This window comes from Schistocerca nitens, chromosome 2, assembly GCF_023898315.1.
Source record: "Schistocerca nitens isolate TAMUIC-IGC-003100 chromosome 2, iqSchNite1.1, whole genome shotgun sequence".
NCBI lineage: Eukaryota > Metazoa > Arthropoda > Insecta > Orthoptera > Acrididae > Schistocerca > Schistocerca nitens.
In genome coordinates, this window is record NC_064615.1 from 511,309,852 (window position 1) to 511,325,318 (window position 15,467).

At 41.7% G+C, this 15,467-nt stretch overlaps 1 protein-coding gene across 1 annotated transcript in view; it reads left to right on the top strand.

Annotated features, from left to right (window-relative positions):
* Window positions 1-15,134, top strand: part of LOC126236499 (uncharacterized) — a 31,755-nt gene extending 16,621 nt beyond the window's left edge. The window contains exon 2 of the mRNA XM_049945854.1: window positions 12,051-15,134. Within this exon, the coding sequence (XP_049801811.1) occupies window positions 12,064-14,160 (2,097 nt within the window). The 5' untranslated portion in view covers window positions 12,051-12,063 and the 3' untranslated portion in view covers window positions 14,161-15,134. The remainder of the gene's footprint in view (window positions 1-12,050) is intronic.
* The last annotated feature ends 333 nt before the right edge of the window (window positions 15,135-15,467 follow it).

The following is a 15,467-nucleotide window of genomic DNA, read 5'->3' on the forward strand; positions in this document are numbered from 1 at the left end:
ACATTGGATTAACGCGGAGGAGATGTGTCGTGGCCGGCTCGTTCGCCAGACTTTGACACCTCTGGATTTTTTCCTGTTGGGATTCGTAGAAGACATTGTTTATAAAGACTTTCCAACTACACCAACTACACCTGAAGATATGCGAGAGAGAATTATCAGAGGCTGTGCTTCGATAAGTGCCTGTGTGATAAAGAATACCACTCAATCTATGGTAATAAGATTGCAGCACTGCATTGATACCAATGGTCATTGCTTTGAACACCTTCTGTAAATGGACGTTCATGCCACCTTTGTGACCTTCGTTGACCTTCAAAGACCTTACTGTTACACATAATTGGATTCGTCTCGATAGCCACTATCAGAAAATGACTACCAAACTACAGCATCCCATTTAAAAAAAACAAAGTTGGCCTTCATATCTCAGAAGACCCCACCTAGCAACGAAAAACCAACGTCATATTATGGCCCCTGTGGTCCCATGCAACTTTTGTCCCACAAACGTTTCAGTTTCTATCATACCAAAGACACGTTCCTCTATATGACATGTAGCTCTTATACAGGGTAAGTGAGAGGACAGCGTCACCTATGACAAGAAAAACAAACAGGTAAAGTGGACCAAAAATAAAGAACGAATTCACTTGTCGCATAGTAAATACTGGGTTATGATGGGGGAGATACCAATATGCTATTAGCGCAAATGTCATGACGTAAGTATCCATAGATGTGCTACAGAATCAGATGTATGTAATTATCCTGTTGTCATTTACCCAAAATGTGTAAGCAACACGTCAAGAGGCAATGTCGATAAAGGTGGTCAAACGATTGTATCTAGTAGATGTAAAAATGTATGCAGGGAATATGGAGGCCATAAACCAGTTCGTATAAAATCAAGAATTATGTAGAAACATCTATATGTCTTGTAAATTATAGATTTCAGCTAGAAGCTAGCCATTCTCAATGCACTAAAGCCCAAATGTGTCAATGTTGTGAATAAAAATAGGTGGTTAACCCTGTCGAATGCCACTGAGAAATCAATAAAAGCGAGGCCTCCTTTTGCGGATGCTGTTGAAAAGACGACAATGGCACCCCTATTTTCACAAGCAGCTTTAAAAGTTTTCCTCCTACTATGTTTTCCGTTAGTGTTCTCATCCTTTCTTCCGAACATGTGCAGTTATTTTGTAATCAGAGTTCATCAGACATGTCGGTCTCACATTGCTGTGGTCTTTACTCTTGTCTTTCTGCCCTTTGGTATTAATACAGTTACACTTCCTTTGAACTAATTCGGAGCTTCATTTATCACATCCGTAAACTGATTACCTATTGGAGGCCAGAATTCTCGATAGAACTCAAAAGGAAAGCCATCAGATCCTGGTGACTAATGGGTAGGCGAAGAATTAATTTGCTAAACACCTCCTCGCTGGTTATCTCAGTTGTGAGAAACCTATTGTCCTCTTTAGTTATGGCGTCGTCTACACCTGTATTTTGCAGCGAACCTCTTGCAGCACCTGGATTATGCTGGGCATCAGTATACAGCGTACTATAAAACCTCTCAACCTCACGTAAAATGTCTTTTTGTTCTGACAGTACATTGTTGACTTCCGCTCAGAGGTAATCCACAAAACTTGTGTTTCTTTCACGTTAAATTGGGTGATATAATGAAGAGTGTTCTTCCATCGCACTCCAGGTGCTTACTTTTAATACTTATAAATTTTGCTTTGATATTTTTCTGTTATTTAAAAACTCTTCAGATAATTGCTGGTCGAAGATTTCCCTTAAAATGGCATAGCGGAACTAAACGGTATTGCGAAACAACCTCTCTCTCTGTCTCGTTGTCTCTTTCTTAAACTACAAGGGCTGACCTCAGTTTCTTTCTAGCACATAGGTGCATCACTCGATGCTGGACCTATATTTATGTTACATCCCTTCTGTTTGTCTAATAAGGATATCGTGTAACACCACATCGATATTCTGTTTCCATAAAGGGCGACGACAATGTGTTCCTTGCTTGTCGAGTCTAATGCAGCGTTTCACTGCGAGGTTGTCCGAGAAGGCGTTGGGATAACTTCAATTCCACTGATTTCATTATTTTGGTGTATAAGTTCGTTGAGTTTTTGTTTTGCATATTGGCATTCCCCTTGATTTGGGTTTATTTATCAATTGTCATTTTTTGTTTGTAGTTCACTGTTGCTATTTGAGATTACATGTTGTCATTTTGTCATCTGGAGATAGTGAGTGAGACTGTGGACTCTAGAAAATGGAGTGACAAGTGGAGAAATCGGAACATTTCCGGCATATCCTTATATTCGAGCTAAGTAGAGGTGTGAAAGCAGCGGATGCTGCCACACACATTTGCACCGTGTACGGGGATAATGCCATTGGACAGTTCACGGCAAGAAAATGGTTTTCTCCTTTTAAACAGGATCGTTTTGACATTAGTGACTTTCCATGTTCAGAAAGACCTTCGGTGTTTGATGAAGATCGTTTAAAAGCATTAATCCACAATTATCCACGTCAGTGTACTCGAGAGCTGGCAGATGTGATGAACTGTGACCTTTCCATCATCATGCGACATTTACATGCAGTGGGGGAGGTTCAAAAATCGGGTATATGGGTATCGCATGGTCTAAGCCAAAATAAAAAAAAAAAAAATAGCTGTCGGCCATATGCGCATCTCTGCTTGCTCATCAACAATTGGCTCGTGAACAACACCGACCATTCCTATCCTTTTTCGTTGATGGTGACGAGAAATGGTGTCTTTATGCTAATATAGGGAAAAGAAAGGAATGATTGAGCCCAAACAAAGCAACAACTCCCTGTAAAAATTCCTGCGCGCGTACCGAAAAGGTAATGTTGTGCATCCGGTGGAACAGTAGCAGTGTGGTGTACTACGAATTGATTCTCCGAGGATTAACGAACACTGTTGACATTTATTGTCAACAACTGAGATGTCTTGAAGACTCAGTCCAAGAACAACGACCAGGAAGACGGCGTGGAGTGACGCTGCTCCACGATAATGCCCGCCCGCATTCTGTTAGACTAACATAAAACGCTACAGAGGTGTTGGGTGGGAAGTCATTCCGCACCCACCTTATTCACCTGATCTTGTGCCCTCAGGTTTTCATCTTTTCCACTTTCTATCGAATAGCCTTGAAGGAACTTCCCTTCCGGATGAAAAACCGCCCCGCGCGTGGTTCGACGAGTTACTCGGCTTGAAACCACGTGATTTCTACAGTCGCGGAATCGAAAAGTTACCCCAGCGATGGTAGACTGTTGTAAATAGTGCAGGAGAATATATTGTTGATGATTATTTGTCTGTTATGTGTATCTGTTGTGTTTATTAAAAATAGGAGAACGCTACGAACTTATACACCAACCTAGTACGAGTATTTTCTAGGTTTGCTGTTACATACATTCTGTCGATCCTGCATTGTGATCAACTACTGATGTATGTATATTTGAATATCGTGGGGTATTTAACTTCCCACACGTCCTTCCACTTCACGTTTGTCACCAAAGCCTCTTGTTCTCTGGAGGAGTTAAAATTTGGCCGCTGATCGTTTCTGTTGTTGTTGTGGTCTTCAGTCCTGAGACTGGTTTGATGCAGCTCTCCATGCTACTCTATCCTGTGCAAGCTTCTTCATCTCCCAGTACCTACTGCAACCTACATCCTTCTGAATCTGCTTAGTGTATTCATCTCTTGGTCTCCCTCTACGATTTTTACCCTCCACGCTGCCCTCCAATGCTAAATTTGTGATCCCTTGATGCCTCAAAACATGTCCTACCAACCGATCCCTTCTTCTAGTCAACTTGTGCCACAAACTTCTCTTCTCCCCAATCCTATTCAATACCTCCTCATTAGTTACGTGATCTACCCACCTTATCTTCAGCATTCTTCTGTAGCACCACGTTTCGAAAGCTTCTATTCTCTTCTTGTCCAAACTAGTTATCGTCCATGTCTCACTTCCATACATGGCTACACTCCATACAAATACTTTCAGAAACGACTTCCTGACACCTAAATCTATACTCGATGTTAACAAATTTCTCTTCTTGAGAAACGCTTTCCTTGCCATTGCCAGTCTACATTTTATATCCTCTCTACTTCGACCATCATCGGTTATTTTACTCCCTAAATAGCAAAACTCCTTTACTACTTTAAGTGTCTCATTTCCTAATCTAATTCCCTCAGCATCACCCGACTGAATTTGACTACATTCCATTATCCTCGTTTTGCTTTTGTTGATGTTCATCTTATATCCTCCTTTCAAGACACTGTCCATTCCGTTCAACTGCTCTTCCAAGTCCTTTGCTGTCTCTGACAGAATTACGTCATCGGCGAACCTCAAAGTTTTTACTTCTTCTCCATGAATTTTAATACCTACTCCGAATTTTTCTTTTGTTTCCTTTACTGCTTGCTCAATATACAGATTGAATAACATCGGGGAGAGGCTACAACCCTGTCTCACTCCCTTCCTAACCACTGCTTCCCTTTCATGCCCCTCGACTCTTATAACTGCCATCTGGTTTCTGTACAAATTGTAAATAGCCGTTCGCTCCCTGTATTTTACCCCTGCCACCTTCAGAATTTGAAAGAGAGTATTCCAGTAAACATTGTCAAAAGCTTTCTCTAAGTCTACAAATGCTAGAAACGTAGGTTTGCCTTTTCTTAATCTTTCTTCCAAGATAAGTCGTAAGGTCAGTATTGCCTCGCGTGTTCCAACATTTCTACGGAATCCAAACTGATCATCCCCGAGGTCGGCTTCTACCAGTTTTTCCATTCGTCTGTAAAGAATTCGCGTTAGTATTTTGCAGCTGTGACTTATTAAACTGATAGTTCGGTAATTTTCACATCTGTCAACACCTGCTTTCTTTGGGATAGGAATTATTATATTCTTCTTGAAGTCTGAGGGTATTTCGCCTGTCTCATACATCTTGCTCACCAGATGGTAGAGTTTTGTCAGGACTGGCTCTCCCAAGGCCATCAGTAGTTCTAATGGAATGTTGTCTACTCCCGGGGCCTTGTTTCGACTCAGGTCTTTCAGTGCTCTGTCAAACTCTTCACGCAGTATCTTACCTCCCATTTCATCTTCATCTACATCCTCTTCCATTTCTGTAATATTGTCCTCAAGTACATCGCCCTTGTATAAACCCTCTATATACTCCTTCCACCTTTCTGCTTTCCCTTCTTTGCTTAGAACTGGGTTGCCTTCTGAGCTCTTGATATTCATACAAGTGGTTCTCTTCTCTCCAAAGGTCTCTTTAATTTTCCTGTAGGCAGTATCTATCTTACCCCTAGTGAGACAAGCCTCTACATCCTTACATTTGTCCTCTAGCCATCCCTGCTTAGCCATTTTGCACTTCCTGTCGATTTCATTTTTGAGACGTTTGTATTCCTTTTTGCCTGCTTCATTTACTGCATTTTTATATTTTCTCCTTTCATCGATTAAATTCAATATTTCTTCTGTTACCCAAGGATTTCTATTAGCCCTCGTCTTTTTACCTACTTGATCGTCTGCTGCCTTCACCACTTCATCCCTCAGAGCTACCCATTCTTCTTCTACTGTATTTCTTTCCCCCATTCCTGTCAATTGTTCCCTTATGCTCTCCCTGAAACTCTCTACAACCTCTGGTTCTTTCAGTTTATCCAGGTCCCATCTCCTTAAATTCCCACCTTTTTGCAGTTTCTTCAGTTTCAATCTGCAGTTCATAACCAATAGATTGTGGTCAGAATCCACATCTGCCCCAGGAAATGTCTTACAATTTAAAACCTGGTTCCTAAATCTCTGTCTTACCATTATATAATCTATCTGAAACCTGTCAGTATCTCCAGGCTTCTTCCATGTATACAGCCTCCTTTCATGATTCTTGAACCAAGTGTTAGCTATGATTAAGTTATGCTCAGTGCAAAATTCTACAAGGCGGCTTCCTCTTTCATTCCTTCCCCCCAATCCATATTCACCTACTATGTTTCCTTCTCTCCCTTTTCCTACTGACGAATTCCAGTCACCCATGACTATTAAATTTTCGTCTCCCTTCACTACCTGAATAATTTCTTTTATCTCGTCATACATTTCATCTATTTCTTCATCATCGTTTCTATGGACTTCAAAATTATAATCACCACCAATTAAAGCTTCTGCCGGTTTCCGTTTGAGTAAAAATACCAAGTTGTTCTTTAAAAGCTTATCCGCATCCTCTCTTGTGTTATTCCTGAAGGGGTATAAATATTTAACAATAGTACTAAAAATTTTACAACTGATGTCCCTTCCTTATTTCTAAAAGACAAATGTATTTAACTTCAATACCTTCCTTCACAAGGACAGCAGACCCACATTTCCCTCCTGGTGTTGTATTTAAAATCTCTTTATAACTTAAGATATGAAATGTGTCGATATTAAATTCCTGGAGTAGGGCTGTATCAGTATCAGACTGTTACAGAAAATGGCTCTAAGCACTATGGGACTTAACATCTGAGGTCATCAGTCACCTAGACTTAGAACTACATACACCTAACTAACCTAAGGGCATCACACACAGCCATGACCGAGGCAGGATTCGAACCTGCGACCGTAGCAGCAGCGCGGTTCCGAACTGAAGCGCCTAGAACCGCTCGGTCAAAGGGGCCAGCGACTGTTACAGAAATTCTTGTAGAGAGACGACTTTCACTGCACTTTGAATCCTGCTGTTGTTTATCGTGGTCACATTACATCTTAGTCCCGTTTTCCTATCCAGGTGTTCAAGTAAGAAATTTAGTTAATAAGTAGTATTCCCGTCCATTTCATTTTTTGTCGTTCCACACCATCTTTCCTCAAAAACCTCTGAGTTTCCAAAAATTCAGATTTATGTTTCATGTGGCTCGACTATCTTCATATCTTGTTTCGTTTGAGCCTCTTGGAAGTCCGTGCAATCGATTCCTTTTTCTGAGACAGAGATGCCTAATTCCATTTCAGTTCTGTCGTCCTAATTTGAGACGTCACCCGTCGCCTGTATTTGTTTACTAACGTCATCTGCTTCAGCCAGGCTCACTTCCCCTTCCAAATACTCTACCGTCGAATATTTTTCTAGTATTCTTTCATTTTCCGTTAGAGGTCTTAATTTTTCTCTTAGTGCAGGATTCAATCATTCCGCTGCTGAATGTGCCACTCTCCTTTTCTTACTTTTCTTCGAAGTTTTCTTCGGCGACCTAGAAGGAGATGAATTTCACGACCTTTCAGAATATGTTGTGGATGACCCATCGGACATAATTTTCCCCTTCTTTCTGACGAAAGGCCTGTTGTCATGTTCCATAGCTATGCTACGGTTTGCAGCTTTGTCCAGTGTTCCGATTTCTTTCGACACGTTCCCCGAGTTCGTAATAAACTATAAAAATTAAAAATAAGAAAACGATCGGCGCAGCATGATGGAGTTATCCGAATGAGATGGAATTCGCAAGATGTGATTTAGAAGTACAGACAAACAAATGATTACGGTTTCAGAAAAAAATGGATGATATGTTCTAGAGCAAGAGCTTCACAAACTAGGCAAGTCAACAACTCGTTGGTCCACAGCTGTCTCTTAAGCAAGCAGTTATTCGGCTTTGCATTGATTGATAAAGTTGTTGGATGCCCTCCTCAGCGATATCATACAGATTGGTGCTTTAGATTGTCCAATTTCAGAGCCCTGCCCTAATGCTACCAAAGTTCTCAACTGGGGAGAGATCCGGCGACCTTGCTGGCCAAGATAGGGTTTGTCAAGCACTAAGACAAGCCGTAGAAAGTCTCACTGTGTGTGGTCTGCCATGATGGTTTGCCATGAAGTGCAATAAAATGGGGCATAGAATATGGTCGTCGTACCGCTATGCTTGCAAGAGTGTCACGGATGACAACCAAAGGAGTCCTGCTGTGAAAAGAAAAGGCACCCCAGACCATCATCCCTGACTGTTGGGCCATATGGTGGGCGACAGTCAGATTGATATTCCATTGCTCTTGGGACGTATCTAGACACTTCGCCGCCGGTCATAGAGGATCAGTTCGATGTGGAACTCATCACAGAAGACAGCTCTATACCTGTCAATGAGACACGATGCTGAATATGCCCAGCGCCACTGCAGATGGGCTTGTTGGTGTACAAAGGTCAGTGTTACTCGGCGCGTAGGGTGCCGTGAGCTAAACCCCCATCTCTGAGCCGCCTTGTGATCAATGAGGCACCAGTTGCACGTCAGATCGATGATAATGATGAATCTGGGTCTCTAAGTGCCTCTCTGACGATTACTGGGTCCCCAGATCTGTCGTCTCTCTTGGTCGATCACTTTCATCTTGCCACTGTGTTCGGCCATGGTTCACCCACTGCTCAGTCCTCATGTTCTGTCCCCTCTATGTCGACGGCTTCCCTCTTGACGCTGTGTTTGGGTTTGGTTCACCCATTCCTGCCAACATTGTCGAATCGTGACATCGATCATACTTAAACGTCGAGTGCTTTACGATTATTCCAACCAGCTTTTTTGAGCCCAGCTACACGGCCTTACTCAAATCCTGATATCTGCGCATATTCTTCAGACGCCTGTCTGTGAGGCATACTGTCCAACTGAGTACACAGAATGAAATTTGCAAAGACTTAATGCCCTGTTATCGACACATCTCCTGTTTACCATCCTTACAAACTGTGCAGTGAAATTGCACTGAAGCGTCACATATTCGTCCATTGGCCGCCAAAGTTTACAGTTTCCATTTTCTGGTGCTACCTGTTCAACATCAATTTGCCACCAATTTGCATAACTCCTTTATGGTACGTCCTTTATTTATTTTTTAGAGAGTGTATGTAGAGTAGCAGTTTCCTTCATACAAACGTCTTTCGTACCTCCTCGTGTTGAACCCACGTCCGCATTGGTGTCATTAGTTCCCTCTTTTGGCGCCTTGTATTCCTCAAACTGTCATTTCTGGTTTCTTAGTGATGCTTTCCTCCCGTGGAACTGAATCACGAACACACAGAAACTGTTTCTGGCAACTTGTAGTCTCTGTCCAGCTCTGTGTAAGAGCATGCAGGTAATCCCTGTGAAATGTTCTTTTCGGTGTTTCATGTGTTGGTTCGGTATTGGGGGCGGTAAACCATCGGCGATACTAGAGCCTGTAGCTACAGTATTAATGCCACCCGCCTGCGTGTCAGAGGCTTCCCCCCTCCGCCAGTGCCGACTCACAGCGGCAGCGTATGTCAGCTTCATACTAACTACAGGACGGCTGGGGCCTGTGGACTCGTCACACAGCAACTCCTCCTTGAACATTCTGTGCGAATTTGCTCTGAGGAACTACATACTGCGCAAATCCTCAGTTGCCCATCATATTCAGTGTGTTGGGGGTATAAGTTCAGATATTGTGATCATTGGTACCTTAATATGTACTCACTTTAGTGTGTTAGTTTTTTTGCATCTAACAGTCTTCCTGCAAACACGTCACATAATTTACTGCCTGGTGTTTTCTTCACAAACTGGACTACTAAGTTGATTACACCTGTAAGTATTGACGAACCATTTTGCATCCACGCCACCATACTGCAATGCCTGATCTGCTGTTCAGGACAAAATGTACATTAATGACTTACACTTGCCGCCTTTACTTGGAGGTACCAAGCAACCTAAAACATACTGGTCCTAATAATTATAATTATATGCAACATTGTTTAGTACAGTGCCCTCAGTCACCAATAAAAATATCTGCATTTATACTCCTAACACCCTCTATAATAAGTGCACGATAGCTGCAAAAATATTGACATTTGAGAGGATATGTTTCTGCTGTTTTGTCTTGATTTGTCTAACGCCATTCAAGATGGGAAACGTATGAGCTTCTATCTTTCTGCTACATTTGATAGTATTCTATTGTAAAGTCATAAGGCAATATATATTTCTTCCAGCGGATTTTCTAAAGGAAGCTCAAATACTCTGACTGTAGGAATTCCAAAGCCAGCATGGCTAACTATAACTTCTCTGACACAAAGGAATTAACGACAGTAGCTGCCAGTGGACATTGATTTATACCAGTGAGGCAAGTTGAAAATTTATGCTCAACCAGGATTCGAACCTGGGTCTCCTCCTTACCAACGCATACACTGACCACTATGCCACCCAGAGACAATGGTCAACACAACTGGCACGGTCTACCGTAGCATGCCTCGCATCAGAACCAAATTCTCAACTTATACCACACACTCGTGATATGGTGCCACCTGCTCTTTAGCCTCATTACTCACGGCATGTCGCCGATTCCCCTAAGAGTACGAGGATGGTGTGCATACGCACTGAAGGAATCTTTGGCCATCGTTATTGCAACTGTATAAGTGGTGTTTGTCCTTTCGAACATGTGCACTTCCTGTATTTTTGTCAGTGTAAGAAGTTAGCAAAAGCTTCATAGTAAAGATTCATGTTCCAGCTGGAATTCAGAAGACAAATATTTCAATAGCTTTAAGGTAGGTTAGGTACTTTCGATCAGTTTAAAAACGTTTTTATAACTACATGGCACAAAAACATGCGCCCACCTCAAACAAGCTTAATTGAACCAAGTATCCGATAAATACACTTTAAGAAAATTAAACGACGCAACATGAAGGAGTTATGCAAACAGGTCACAAACTGATATTCATAAAGGCATCGATAGAAAATGCAAATTGTAAACTTTGGTGGCCGATGGAAGAATGTGTGATGCTGTAGCGCGATTTCATCGCAGCTAGCAAGGATAGTAAACAGGGGACATGTCGATACCAGGGCATAAAGTCTTTGCGAATTTCGTTCCACGTATTCAGTTGGACAGTAAGTATGTCTCACAGACAGGTGCATGAACAATATGCGCAGATGTCGGCTTTTTGAAAAGGACGTGTAACTGGGCTCAAAGAAGTCGGATAGAGTAATTGGTGAATCGCTCGACATATGAGTAGGTTTGATGTCACTACTCGATGTTATTGGCAGGAATGGGTGAACCATGGCCGAACACAGTGTCGTGAAGGACGCAGCTGAGATAGAGAAGAGGCAATGTGGAGTCTGAGCAATCATTAGAGAGGCACTCAGAGTCCCAGGTTCTTCATTATCATCGATACAACGTGCAAATGGTGCTTCAGTGACCGCAAGGAATACTAATAGGCGGCTCACAGAAGGAGGGCTACGCTCATGGCCCCCCATGCGCTAACAAAAACACCTGTATACCGGAAGCCCAATTAAAGTGGCGTCGGCCATTTTCTGCCTGGAATCTCGTTGGAAGAAGTAGAATTGTCTTTAGTAATTAGTTTCGATGCGAGCTGAGCTCCGATGAACAGCGAAAACGTATCTGGAGATGTCCTGGGTAGAGGTGTGATGTCAACCTCACTGTCACACCATACTGCCCAATAACCAGGACTGATGATCTGGGGTGCTATTATTTTTCATAGCAGGGCGCTATGGTTGTCATCTGTGGCACCCTTAAAGCACAGCGATGGTCGACAATAGTTTACACTCTGTTTTGTTGCCCTTCCTGGCAAGCCAACCTCAGCTTACATTTTAGCAAGATAATGTCTTCCCACACATGGTGACAGTTTATAGTCTGTGTCTTCACGCTTGCCAAACTGTACCTCAGCCAGCAAGGTTGCAGAACCTCTCCCCAGTTAAAAATGTTTGGATCATTATGGGAAGGCCCTCCAACGAGCTTGGGATATTGACGATCTAACTTGCCAACTGAACAGAATTTGTCATAATATCCCTCAGGAGAACATCCAACAACTCTGGTAATGAATGCCATCCGGTTAACTGCTGTCACATTGGCCAGAGGTGGACCATCTTATTGACTTGCTCAATATATGAAGCTGTTTCTCTTGAAACAAAAATATATCGTCCAGCTTTTCTGAAACTGTAATCATTTGTTTGTATGTGAATGTAAATCACATCTACAGATTTCCATGCTATTCAGATAATTCCTTCATGGTGTACGGTTTTTTTGTCTTATAGTCTATTTTTATTAGTATTGAGATTTATTCAATGAGCTCATAAAAATGGTAGAAATAATTAATTAACTTGGAGCTCACTCAGTAACATGTACTTTATGGTTCTGTTTCAGGACACGTTACGACATGTCAGCGAACATGTTGGGTGTATCATTTCCCAACCCGGATGCCCATTTCGATGATCTGTTCCAACCACACCATGGGACCAGACAGAACCATTGGCCATTAGCGACTTCACACTCGAGAATCGATCCATTCTCCTTTGGGCGAGATGGGCAACCATACACTGAAGACATGTTCTCGCCATACCAAAAAAATTGGTACCCTGTGTTCAGTTCTCCAGCGATTGAAGACGAAGAGACACGGCACGGATTTCTTTCCCATGTCAGCGGTAGCGGCTCCGCATTCAGCGGAGAACTGGCCCCAACAGTCTCCAAATCTAGCGACACCATTCAGCCAGGGAATATAGATGGTGCAGTAGAACAAGTGCATGTTAGTTCACTGGATAGCGCTTCTGGAGTCAATGAAAATCAGTTGACTTCTTCACTGCAGAAGCTTCATGGCAGTACTCACAAACACCTTCCAGCTGCAGAGGTCACATCTTCTTCTTTCAACCCATTTGCCGAATATGGCCGCTATTCAGTTCATCCGCTGGCGACACACCAACAATCTATGGAATACGCGCCAGTAAGCACTATGTCTGATGAATCTGATACTCTGGAAAGCGAGCAGCCGACTGACTTGTCTATGCCAAAGAACGTCCTGCAAAACTTAGATGGGGGAAGTACAGCAGATGAAAATTCATGCCAGAATGCTGATGCATTTCAAGACTCTTGTTATGGACGCACTGAGACTCCCATTTGCCAACTAACCTACACACATTTGTCAGATGTATCTAACGATTCAGAGGAAGACTTGGATGAAAACCTGAAAAATCTGCAGACATCTACACCCAGTTTTGCAAAGAAACGATTTGAACAACTAGTGCCACATCAGCTTGCCCTACCATGGATATCTACGCAACCCATAATTGAGAGAGCTAATATATCCATGTTTGATCTTGTGGCCAGTTTTGCACAAATGTTTATGGACCCTTCAGCAATTTTTTTATATATTTGCTGGCTACTGCGGAATCAACTTTTGTACATGATTGAGTTGTCCCATAAAGTTCCAAAACAGAAACAAAAAATCGTCGAACTGAAAGAAGACAGCTTTTATGTGCACAGTGATGCAACAAGCAGTGCAGAAAATATGGCTGACGAACATATGCAGCCAGGAGGTGAGGAGTTTGAAGTGATTCATGTCAATCCAGATGATGATGATGATGATGATGATGATGATGATGATGATGAAAGTGGAGTGGGGAGTGAGCAGCTTCATGTTCAATCACCAACAGTGTGCTCACTGTCTAACCAGCAGCTCCTTGCTGAAGTACCCACAGAGGTACAAAGAGCAGAGCAGAATACTCTGCCTCTCCAAAAGCCTATATCTCCCATATCAGCGCTTACAGTGCCATCAGTATCACATTTGGAGTCGAGCACATTATCTATGGATTCTATCATGTCACCTGAGAAAGATACTAAGGCGTTCCTTTTTCTTTCCCAGCCATCATCGTCTCGAAATTCCTGTGCCCAACAGAATTACTGTTTCGCACTCCCTATGCTAAAAGAACAACCCCATTCTTCACGAGATAAAGATATGAGGCAGCATTTTACAGATGCATCGTCAACTCAGCTCCTATTACCAGGCTCAACTACCATATCGGCGGGCCAGAAACGGCCATATAGGGAAACAGAGGCTATATGCGAAGCAGCCCATTGCTCAGGTCCTAAACAGTTACGTCGCTCGCTGAGGCTTCAGTCTGTAGCTAAAGAATCTACCTGCACCAGTGTGAAGAGAAGCATGCGGCTTCGGAATCATCAGGATCGCCGCAGACCAAAGTCTGCAGATGAGGAAGCACAGTGCATGACACCAACAAGGCCACAACAGTCGCCCAATCTCGAAGCTGAAGCGAGAAAATGCGCACCCGCCACAGGAAAGAGAAGCAGGGAGCCTTGGGACCATAAGGGACTCTTGAGCTTCGTGGCTCAGAATGCTTTCAAACTGCCACGTCATGTTTGGACTGAACGGAAGGAGGGCGAGCAGAGAAAAAGTATGCGCCTTGCAAAGAAAATGCAAAGCAGAAGGTATTTCCTCAGACCAAGATTACATACAAAGAGCTGAAGACTAAAATAAGTATCTGATTCTGAACTATCATATTGAGAGTACTTATGAACTTACTCCAGAGCTCTGCTTGGAGAAAGATATCCATAGGTGTGATTTCTTTTTGTGCATAAAAATACACAAAATGATGTTTAGGGTGAAAGGATACGTTTGTCAGTGGTATGTTTAATAGTTGATAATGATGTGTAATCGATATCTCATGAAAGAATGTTCTATTGTTGATAAACTTGATGGCATTACGGTATAGTTATCAGTTTGCTATGGAGTACTGAAGTCAAAATATTAGTTGTGCTCCTTTTTTGGTGCCCCAAAACAGAACAATCATAGCAACAATGTGTTTTGGGAACATTAATTCTGTAAACATTCTACTGACAATTTGTCAAAGGACCAGAATTTCACTTATCAAGCTTTCCTCAAGCAAGAATTGACTATTGTCTTGTGAGATGATAAATGCAGTGGACATCAAAATGAACTTTTCAAATGACATTTATTGATGTAGTACTAAAGTAATGTGTGGAATAATAGCAGTTTTTCATTTAAAACCATATTGATAACACAGAAGACCTCATTTGTTGTAAATATGGCATTACAATAACATTTATACAATAATGTCTACTGCTTAAAAGTTCGTTTTAATTCTTCCTTGCTAGTCAATTACTAGTTGAAAATACTTTGTAAACTAAAAATAGGTGCATAATAGAAACGATATTGTTTGTATGTTGTCTTCATTAGGTATGAATCCACAAAAACGAATTGAATGTTGTAAATATATCCATTTAAATGTCAAACAGATGATTTCAGACATGAAAAGCATATGTTACATTTTAAGCAATCTTCATGAGATTTAAAGAAACAAATAGATACCCTTATTGAATGTCATTATATTCTTGATTTAGATGCTAAATACTATAAAACATTTTTTTGAAGAAACTCGGGTAAATGAGTAAGTTGCAAAACTCGATAAACCATACTGGTTTTGTTCTCAAAACTTTATTAACATAAAGAAAGTTGTAAATGAGATGGATATGAATGAATGGAGCTTTAGTTTTATTGTAGAAAACAGTTAATTTATTCATTATTGTCCTGTGGGGCATATTACCCCTCTGTTGTTCCTACATCCTAAAGTAAACATTGGCAGATTACTGACCACTCTTAAGTGACATAAATTCATAATTTGTTCATCTTAAAGTAGAAAAATTATTATGTATTACAGACATACAATTCCTTTACAATTGCCTTAGTTTGAATGATAAAGGCATTTTCTGGTGTCATTTTCTTTAGTTCCTGTGTGCTGCATTGTGATCGTT